At 38.6% G+C, this 11397-nt stretch overlaps 1 protein-coding gene across 1 annotated transcript; it reads right to left on the bottom strand.

The window, feature by feature from the left end:
- Positions 1-218: 218 nt before the first annotated feature.
- ZBTB43 (zinc finger and BTB domain containing 43) lies at positions 219-9727 on the bottom strand. The gene is made up of 2 exons (XM_015879484.2): positions 9588-9727; positions 219-6942 (listed from the first exon to the last, which is right to left on the bottom strand). Exon 2 carries the CDS (start codon positions 6917-6919, stop codon positions 5525-5527), a length of 1395 nt encoding a protein of 464 aa, XP_015734970.1. The 5' UTR covers positions 6920-6942; positions 9588-9727; the 3' UTR covers positions 219-5524.
- Positions 9728-11397: the final 1670 nt, after the last annotated feature.

Genomic DNA, 11397 nt, shown 5'->3' with positions numbered 1-11397 from the left:
CCAGTTTCTTGTTTAGTGTTTTCTTAGGCTAAGGTGGCATGCTCAGTACTTCAAGAAAACACGCTACAACTTTTTCTTTACATATTTAATAAAGTTATATATGAACAACTTTTGGATTTAAAGTATTGTTTGAATACTTAATTTGGTAAAAGTGAAATATTAAATACTAGTACTAGACATGCATTCCTTTCGTTCAGGCTTAAGAAAACATTACAAAGTTGACAGATAACATTTATTAAAACATGTTATACAAAAGGGGGGCATGAGACTCTTCTATAAGAAGAAAATATTGAACAGTAACATTAAATTAAAACCATGCTGTACAATTAAGACAGCAATATTTATAGACAAATCTATCCAACCTCTGCAATACAAGCATTAACATCTCACAAAATATCGAGATATGCAGTTTTACTATTATAAATGACTTGTTTAGAATAAAAACATATAGCTTATTAAGGAAGATTCACTTGACTTGCATAAGCACTTATATTTCTGGAAGAAATATGGAATCCCATGAAGAACAAAACAAAACAAAACAAAGCAGCAATCGACACACACAGGCTTCAAGCAAAATCAGAACTTACAATTTAATCACGTTAAAAATGTACCGTTTTGTTTTCCAGCATCTTCCCCCAGGGCATTGTCAGCTTACAGCTGAAGTATTCTAGCTATCCAATTAAACATTTAAATTATTTAAAAAAAAAAAATAAAAAATCATCTGTTTTGAGAAATGTTCGAATTCTATTAAAGCAAAACACTCAATATACTGCTATGGGCTCTCAGAATTCAGAGAAAGGTCACCTCACCTTTCAGCTCAAAAGGGCTGAAATTACAAGTGACTCCATTCTTTCAGACTCAACAACATAGGGACTTCAGTGTTATCAGCCTTTGCTCAGCCTCCCTTTTTGATATGGAACAAAGTTTCTTAAACACAAACATCTCAGATGAATAAAAGGTAAAACCAAAATTGTAATGGACAGTATTCTCTAGACTCTACCTGCTCATCCATTAAACGAAGATAGCTGCTGCATGCAACTTTGAAGGTAACACTTAAAAAAAGAAAAAAAGCACTAACAAATCTACTACAGGAGTGTGTGAATATTAACCTCCTCCCTCCGAAGGGTCAGATACACATCTAAAGGACATCCTAACCCCGCTAAGCTTTTTTGATATTTTTTTGGGAATCTTGGTTACATAGATTACATGGTAATTAACAGCTTAGTACTGGAATGGAATACAAATGAAGTCAGGTGTCATAACAGAAGACGTTCTTCCACTGACAGGACAATGAGTGGCTTCACAGTAATGGAAAAATTTGACAGCCTCCTGTGTGTACAATAATTCTAGTTTTCAGAAGATATTCGCCTTACTGCTGTCAACAGCAGAAGTGAGCAATATAAAAATATACAGAATTTTCAAGGTTGGATTATTAAAGTAATGAAGCTTATGGGGAGATAAATGAAATTTACCAAATATACATTTGGATACAGACTGATCACTTTCCTCCTGCTCACAGACAAGAAAAAAACAAAAAAAACCAAACAAAAAAAAACCCCCAAAAGCCCCACCAAAACTCTCAAACAAATTCACTGCCCTAGAAGTGACTAACAGCTCAGGAGCAGCTGCATCTACATTTCTCTCTTTACTGTGTACAGCTGCCTTGGGCATCAACTGCTGGGTTTCAGTGGGCTGCAATGGTGGCACACACAGCAATGGTCATGAACTGCCCTGTGCCTGTCAAAACAGCTTCTAGCTAGCACTAAAACTGATATAAACAGCCCGTTACATGCCAAATTTAGAACCAGCACAGCACTTCTGCTGAAATACATTTACGAACAAGCAGTAGATGCTAGCAAGAGGTGCAAGGGATGAAAAGAGGAGATACTCTTGAGGAAACAAAGCTAGAAACATGAGGAGAAACTGGAGATGCTCCTAGGAAGACGTGCAAAGGAGATACTGAGGACACGTGAAGACCCACCCTCAGAAGGTCATACAGTGCCAGAGGAGAAACATTTCCACAGGACTTCAACCAATGGATAAGCTGTGCTAGAGCAGGTACAGTTCTGAAATAACTGAGTCCTGGGATGAACCAATTAAGAACAAGCACACCCTAGGAGCAGCTACAGTCTGTGGCTACACCACACCAAGAGGGCAGTGACACTGACAAGCCTGGCACAGGAGGGGCCACCCACTAAAAAACAAGGATATGTATGACCCCAATCACCTATGCAAACTTCCACCTCACCAAGAGGATTGAAACAAAGTGACTGAGAGGAACTCCCAGTGAAAATAAGCAGAAGTGCGATTAGGAAGATGGAGAGGAAGAGTGGCATCAGAGTTAAGGTGAACCTGAGGAAAGGAGAGAGTTTAATTTTATGTTTTCTTTTTCTCGATACCTTCATCAGTGTTTAGAATTCTGTCGAAGCACAGTAAGTTAAGCTCTGTAAAAACATTCCAAGTCAACTATTTTACCTGTGGTAGACAAAAGTAACATTTTTACAGAAGTACCTCAAGCTTCACTTAAACACTCAGCCCTCTCAATTAACTCTCAATCTTATCAATATTTTCCTTTAATTAGTTGGTTTCATGTAAACTAACTTCAGAAAGTCAAGTGTTTAAAAATAATAATAATTTAAGAAGTCAGTGCAGCAACATTTGCTGGAGTTCCAGATGATGTCATATTACAGAGTAAAACACAAACAGGTAAATATTTAAAAGATACTATTCATGCTGAATCACTAAAGGAGGATATGGTTCTACAATATGATCTACTGGACCTGTTATAAAAACATTTAAAGTGTCTCTCTTAGTACATTTTAAAGCTTTATTTTAAAGTAATTTAACTGCAAATAGGAGCAATTTTCAACTTCAAAACATCCCATATAAAAGTCATTCCAAGCTGGTAAACAGTTTTGCTGGCAGCTCTGTAAGGTGGTCTGGATTTAATGGTTATAATTTTTTGCTTGACCATGGTTCTCAGCCTGGTGCTTCTGACCAGCCTTTTATTGGTTAAATGGGAAGTGACATCCTTCATCTTCTTATGCAACACTGAAGCGACAGTTTGAAAGGGTTTGAGAACCAATGCAGTATACAAGATCATTCTTGAAATGAGTATGAATATAGCTTGCTCAAAAATGTGTTGACAGTACTTGCAGAAATGATGCCCCATACGCAGAGTAAGGCCTTGAAGAATGGAAACACAGGGCCAGTGAGTGCAAGAACCCCTTCCTCTATACTTATGTAAACAGGCAAGCATCATAATTTTCTTAGTATTAAAAAAGACAGTGTTAGCAGTGTGGAAATAAACCATAAAGGGAATGTCATTTCTAAGTTTAAAAAACATAATTATAATTATTTTTTTTTTGTTTTTACTTTTTAAATACAAAGTGCATCTATATGTTAAAGCAGGTTACAGTGTTAATGAGCAAATCCCTGTTTAGTTACCTTGATTACAAGGGTTATAAATATGGCCACCATGGTATATTAGAGAGTTCAATTAAGTGCTAAGAATAGGAACTCCTTGATGCTGACTATTCATGCCCATTGCCAGCAATGGTTTCATGATATTTGGGAGTATCTGTTTTAAGAACATTCTGTGTGAAAAAATATCTGAATCGTTAGAAGATTTAGAGCCTCTTAAAAAACTGAAGTTTGTAAGCAGAATGCCAGAAAAGAAGTGACGGCAATTACAACCCACCAAGTAATAAAACCCAGCTTGTACAAGATACTGATGTTCAGGATACAGTTTGGTTGCATCTCAAGACAAGCTGTAACTAGAAGTTTAAAAAAGAATCCAAATTGGCATCACCTTCGCATGTTCTTGCTTCATCATACACAGTCATCTGTTTAAGTATGTTATCCCATAAGTTCCAGATTTAATGCATTAACCAGGGCCAGACAGGTTTAGAAGGCCTTTGATACTTGTTAGTTTCTTTCCGTGTGTTACACTGTGCTTGGATATCACTTCTTTCTATTATAGCCTAGGTATACTCTAAAGGCTCTTATATTTTAGAGAAGTACAGAGAAGGACTATTGCTTTTGCATTTAAATGCACTATGCTTTCAACCCCCAAATCCTGTTGCCACCTTTGTAAGTGATGCACTCTACCTACACAGCCGGCAGCATCTCTCAAAGCTACAAACATTCCTCCATCTAGCTCTGAGAATGAGATCCTCACCCTAATGAAAAAGCGTCACTTTCCCAGTGAAATTCCAGACCTTGGACATGTGCACAGTACCATGTTCTGCAGCACCATTACTAGATCCAAATACTGTACTTTCTACATCTTCCCACCTAGCTTCCACAAGCAACTTCATTTGAAGAGGTAAACAGATCTGGCTACTTAAAATCATGTAGCCAGTCACAGTAGTTCAGTACCAAGAATCTGTATCATAGCTCTTACTTCTTACAAAGAGTAAAGAATTAAGAATTATCAATGCCTAAATCATTTTCCCAAAACACGTTTCTAAAACTAGATAAAAATTCTCAAACAAGATTTTATACCAATAAACGCCAATTCAATTTACGAAACTACAGAGTTTGGTACTTGCTACTGTAGTAAGTCACAAAAAAAGTGAATATACAGTTAGATTTTAGAATTTTTAGTATTTTGGGTAAGATCCAAATATTACTTTTTTTTTTTTTTTTTTTTTAAATAAGATATGCTTATTATACACACTTCAATAGCTCTTGTTATGTAACAATCAAAATCAAGCCAAGCCAAGACTCATACAGCATCAGGCCCTGGAAGAACAAACTAAATTATATTAAATACAGATTTAAGTTCACATAGTGCTCAACTATATTTAAGTGCCTTACAGACTCTTTAAATAGAAACCAGCACAAAATTAAGCAACCATTTGTCTTACTGGAGATAGATTAAAAAAAAAAAAAAAAAGTAGAAGAGATAAAGGAAAGCCAAACCACCTTTAACACAGCTTTTCATTAAGCAATACAATAAGGGATATTTAATAATGCAGGCTATTTAATTATGCATGTTGAGTATGTTAACAGACAGTCTCTGGTCTAAGAGAAATTCTACTTTTTTTTTTCCCCCTTAAACGTGAATCACAGAAATTTTATTAACAGATAATCCACATAGCCCAGTACAGTTATCCTAGTTCTCTTTAATATTAATTTTTCCCTCCCCCAGTAAGGCTTCTTTTTTTCGTGCTTAACGTAAGTAATTGTACAATTTCAATCAATTTTGAGCTAGGTATTACTGTCAATTTATAAGACTCAGAAAACAGCAGGGCTTCTAAATACTGTTGTGAAGGCAATTAATGTCACAAAGACCTTACGGAACACATTTTGCAAGCACCTTTCAGATTAACCATTTCCACTGCACACCCACCATCTGGAATAGTATAGTGGAAGATAAAACATTTGGTCTGCTCACACCAGCGTAATCATTGAAACCTGTTTTTTGAGAATTTAAATTTCACAATAGCAAGTACCAGACACTATTTGAATGATTAGTTTATTTTCATTACTGTACTGAACAAATGTAAGCTCTAACGTCTCAGTTCATCTCAGTAGTACTCTGCTCAGCTTTAGAAGCTTGATATGACTTGGTACAAGACGTCACATGCCGATGAAAACTGTCCCGCCACATAAATCTTTTCCCACAGATGTTACATTCATATGGTTTTATGCCTGTATGAATTTTCATATGGCCAACAAGATGGTGTTTCATTTTGAATTTCTTACCACAGACACCACACCCATAAGGTCGAAGACCAAGGTGCATACTCATATGCCGATCTCTCTGACTTTTGTGTGTAAAGCTCTTACCACACTGACAAGGATACAGCTTATCAGCATGTGAGAATCCAGTGAGGGATGTTTCTTCTTTAATTCCTGCAGCCATTTCAATGCCTTCACCATAGCCTGTTGCTATCATAAGATCTTGTCTGTGAGCACTTAAATTTCCATCTGCCCTTTCAGCAGAGAATTCTTCCATAGAAGAGCCATAGAAGTCAACTTGCTCATCGTAATTACTTTCATCTGCTTGTTCATCAAATTCTGCTTCCATCTTTTTGTCAGCTATATGAAAGTCTTCAACACCTGAAGACTGGATTGAATGATCTGCCTGAATGGCATTCATGGATTCAGAAACTTGATGTTCATCATAAGAATTATCAACACCTTCACAGTCTTGTTCAAATCTTTCTGGTTTCACATGGATCCACCGCTTGTGAGACATGATGCTGGGTTTGCTATATATAGGTCTGGTATACTGATACTCAGCGCTATCACTAGTTCCTTCTTCACCATCCTGACTCGTCATTCCTGTACTAAGTCTGTCGTGCTCTGTTGAAGAATTACTGGGGAGGTACTCATGTTCTGTCAGTTGACATGATAGCTCATCTTTAGAACTCTCTTCTTCATTTTCACCATCCCTCAGTTCCTGCACTTTGTGGAATTCTGTCTGCCCTCCAGATCCAAGTTCAAAGGTTTCAGCAAGGCCATTGTAACTACTACTGCTTGGGGACTGATGGTCACTGCCATGATTCATTTTCTGACAAAGAACTGTTGGGTTTCCCTCTAGCACTTCAGTGCATTTATCCACTACATGCCACATCTGAAGGAAACTTGCTGCTGTCAAGTAACTAACAATCTCTGGAGCAGGCATTACCAGCCGACCTGTGTAGGTAGACAGAAGAATGTTTTCAAATACTCTTGGGTTCATCACATCAGGCAGGACTATTCGCCTGCTATTTTTTAAGAGAACCTGATCACAGAAGTAAGGTGAACTAGCTGCAAGAACAGCCTTATGGGCTCTGAAGAGATGGCCCTGAACTACAATGGAGACATCGCATAATTGTCCTTGCTGGCGCTGCTGATTTAACTTCTGCAAAATGGTGCTAGAAAAATCTGGAAATTCCACTCGGAAAGAGCTTGATCCAGACTCCATTTCATTACAAGTTTAGTGTTGTGCTGAAAGAAAGCAAACAACAAAAGATCAGAAATTCTACTTAGTGAAGTATTAATCTCTCAGTTTCCTTATAAACTCACGCAAGAGTCACTCCAACACTTTCTGGAACCTATTCACTGCTATATTTCTATATTTCTATTTCCTCCCCCATGATTTCAGCTTTCTCTTTCCTGAAAGTTGTACTGAGGACATAAATTGCTATGCCAGCATATTTAGCTGTGCTTCTTCTGTTCAAGGGGACTTGACCACTACAGCAGGAGCTAAGAGTTACACCTCGTATATCTGTAACAATTCAATAATCGTATACTAGAAGCTTAGCTAGTAATTCAGCTATTAATGTTTATGCTCCCATGACTCAGATGTCAATCACAAAGTTGACAATTATTAAATAATACCATTCTTTAAAATGTCTGCACTACATTTTTTATTTGAAGTTTAATATGAATGTGCACATTGTTATCACCAGAAATAACAGAAATTGAAGAGTAACAATGAAAGACCAACATTAACATCTGAATAAACTAAGTTCACGCAATTTTTCAATTTGATGTGTAAATTGAACATAATGAAACTCTAAAAGAGTTATGAAGTAGAAAGCAGTTTTTCCCATAAAGATACTTCTTGTAAGTAGGGAAGAAAGTTTTAACAGATAGAGTTGCACATCTAGGAAAGAATACTAATTAATAAGCAGAGAGCACACATGTACATGGTACAAAAATAGAACACATTACAAGCAGTACTCTGAAATCGAAGTGATTCCATGGAAACACGGAACTGAGAAGATGTGATTATGAAACTCTGCTACAGAGTCTGTACTGCAACTTTAGTGCTTATAATTACACACTGTATATAATAAATGCATATACTTTGTATATAATAAATGTATAATGTATATGATTACAGAAGCAGCTATAGAAAAATTTATTAGATGCACTGCATTCAAGCGCTGGCATGTTGACACAATGGTATGACTACTAAGTGCAAGAAAAACAGCAGTGTGTGCTTACAAAATACTGTCTACACAGGACTGATTATGTAAATCAATATTTAATCAACAGCCAATTATGACATAATCCCTTCCTGACTGTTGTTTTCCAGCTCATATTGTTAACATCTTTCCTCCACTCTCCCAAAGCCTGACTGTTCCCTCTTTAAAGTTCCAAAGCTAGAAAAGGATGACGACATACAGAGCGCAGGTGAAAACACATTTCACCATTAACTTAGATCAAGGTGATACAATTACCATGGAAGAGAGCGCATGGGATCAGAAAGGCACCAGAACTTTCAAGAAATACATGCCAAAACCTCTCAAACACTGAGGTGAGCAACTTCTATAGAACTGTGAAGATTATACTTTAAAATGCCTTCTTTTTCTTTTTTTTTTTCTTTTTTTTTTTCTTTTTTTTTTAATTATAAGTATGGCATCAACAAGATTCTCATACATAGATCTCTGGATTGGGAAGAATTGCTTGTTATTCAGAAAACCATTCATAACAGTAAATAATGGTAGCAATATATTCAATAGTTAAAAAGGTACCATTTCTGTCTTGAAACCTCACACAAATTTCCCCCTGCTGGATATAGCAGGAGGGACAGTAAAGACTAAAAAAACCCCAAAAAACTCAGCCAAATGACTGAAAGTTCTGTAACTGAGCACTGAAACTGCCCGTAAACAGCAACATTTGCATCTTCATAAACTGTCACTGCTTTACCAACTGGAGCAATGATTCAAATGAAGAGGTGTTTACCAACTATCTCAAGATTCCCAGCTAAAATATGAAAATGAGTTTAGAGAGCTCCTTTCCTACAACTACTGCCTTCCACAAGCATTCTGCTGAGACAATTACCATGTTGTATGAAGTGAGAAGTAGCCTAAAACATGCAGATGTAACTGTCTGCAAGTTAATTCTTCATTCAACTTTGAATAAAAGACTTGACAACATTATGGCAGGTCTTCAGACACTTCTACTCAGCTCGTGTTATGAAATGCTTATTTTTTTAAACATTCTTTAGAAGTCCAGGCACATTAGTTCTTTTCAAAGTATTCTCAGATTTAAGATTCTATTTTTCCATACTCACCTGTAAAAAACAAACAAAAACAAATAGAAAAAGCAAAAATAAGCATTCAGGAAATACATGACATCAATATAAAAAGAAATCTCTGTAATTCCTGCTTGTCTAAGCTGCCAGGTATCAGCAAGTACATGGTATGGTGTTTCACCAGAAAAAGTCATGGGTGGGAGCACCCTTTCTATTATAAGCTTTAAATTCCCATGAACAACAAAGCTATCGAAACACAACTGAACAAAAGCTCTCGAAGAAATCCCATTCGTTCCCTCCACCCGCCGAGGCAGCACCTCGGAGCGTTAAGGTACCCGCAGGGACCGCGGGGAGTCCACGCGGACGCGTTACAGACACAGCCGCGACAGCGCCGCAACACGCGGCCATCGCCGCCCAGCAAAGAACCGAGAGCAGAGCGGGCCCACGAGCCGCATCCCGACCCCCGAGGGAGCGCCTCGCCAACAGAAAGAGACGCAGCAGCCGCGGCGGGAAGCGGAGCGCGGGCAGCGGGGCGAGAAGGCCTCGCTCGCCGTCCGGGCCCTCAGCCTCGCGGCTCCCCGTGATCCACGCTCACACAGCCCCTCACCTGGAGGCCTCAGAGTCTGTCTCATAGTGGGCCACGACCTCAACTTCAGCGCTCAGTGCGGCCGACACAGCTCAACCAGCCGGAACTGCCCCGGAAACGGCGCTTCCCCGTGAAGGACTTCCGCATCCCGGTCACCTGACGGACAGAGAACGGCTCTTCCGCTTCCTGCCCGCAAGGTGGTGGGGTGGGGCAGGGAGGGGCGGGTCGGGTTGGTTGGGTTCAGTTCCACTTCGGTTCCGCCTGATCGCGGTGTCAGCTCAGCACTGTAGGTGGCTCGAACGTAGTACGTGCTGCTGGGTTGGCCTGATATCTGACAAAAGGGCCCTCCGCTCTGTGAAGTTCCTTGGTCGCTTTGTGCGCTACTCCTTAGATCTCCTCAGTACTTCTTTTTTCCCCCCCTTACTCTTCAATGGCGCAGGATGTTGCTCACTAACCCGAGGGACGTCTCTGCAGGGCAGACCTCTGAAACAGCGAGTTCTGCTGGAATTCTGTAGTGAAATTTGAAAATAGTCAAGTGGCAAAAATGGGTATTGTTATAAGTTGCAATAAAAAGAGAGAAATAATGCCTGTCTTTGGGGATGTGCATGCTGCTGAGAAATCTGGGAGGGACTGAGTGTTCTTGGATCCCTGCAGAGGGACATAACTGACAAGTTGGAATTATTATTATGTTATATCTGCAGGCAAGGGAACAGCTAGAAAGTCACCAACATCTAGGCGCTATTAGTTTGTCACTTGTCTTAATGGCTTTGTGATAATGTGTAATTGCTTTAAAGATCACTTTCTTTTTATGGTTTGATGTTGAGATTGATGTATATTATTGTCATTGCAAAGGTTTCCCAAAAGAGTCCTTCTTTCTCTTTATTTCACTGCTACTCTCCATTGCAATTGTTATCACTGTTCCAGGAGGGGACAACTGGAGACCAACATGTGGTTGTATCAAACCAGTTTTCTTGCTGCTTACTCATGCTCTACACATACTACGAGCAGATGCCTTACCTGCTACATAACAAGAAATAGTCTACAGTTGGACCACTCAATTGGCCATGCAACAAGTACAGATACAAACTTTCCAAATAAGGACAACTTCCAGTGTAAAAATAAATCAGATGTTACTCTGAATTCTCCAAACATACCTGGGGTGTTCATGATAGCGTGTTATTGTGCCAGAATAATGATGGGGTTCTTAACTCTACAGGTTTCTGTAAGACATCAAGTTTCCAAACAAAAAGTTAATGCATTATTGACAGTATTGTAACTAAGACAACTGATTACTGGGCAATCTGGGGGGAAATCAACTTCTGAAACTTTGGGAGTCCTGTTCTAAAAAAAGAAAGGGAGTTCAGAGAAAGCCTCTGTTCCTGTTAGATGCCATCTCATTTTCCCACAGTTGTTAAGGAAGCAGCAGTACTTGTGGGCTGTTGTGGTTTGTTTGCTTGTTTTTCCCTTAAAGACACTTCTGATCTAAGCCAGGGTAGTGCCCATTTAGTTTTGTTTCAGAAGTTTCTAATTCGGTTCAGTTTTGTTAGAAAGAAAACCTGACTGAGATATCTTTGTGTGTAAGAATCCAGCAAAATAATTGGAGATATCCGGCATAAGCAGCAACTGGTATATATTTCTTAGTCTTTCTCTGTTTAGATGTTCTGAGCTTCCCTAGAAATAATGATGAATTTAATTTTAGCTGGATGCATAACCCTTGGCTCTCATTATGAAATGGTCTTCAGGAAAAATAGGTTAAAATATATAGATAAAAATATTTATCTATAAAGCTATGTGTCAGCGAACTTCATTTACTGACATTTCTGTCTGTCTA

The sequence above is a fragment of the Coturnix japonica genome, chromosome 17, assembly GCF_001577835.2.
Source record: "Coturnix japonica isolate 7356 chromosome 17, Coturnix japonica 2.1, whole genome shotgun sequence".
NCBI classification, from domain to species: Eukaryota; Metazoa; Chordata; class Aves; order Galliformes; family Phasianidae; genus Coturnix; species Coturnix japonica.
Note: the sequence above shows the minus strand (reverse complement) of the source record. Positions and strands in the feature narration are given on the sequence as shown.

Excerpts from the sequence above, each read along its gene's own strand:
- ZBTB43 (XM_015879484.2), bottom strand. The coding sequence starts at position 6,919 with ATGGAGTCTGGATCAAGCTCTTTCCGAGTGGAATTTCCAGATTTTTCT.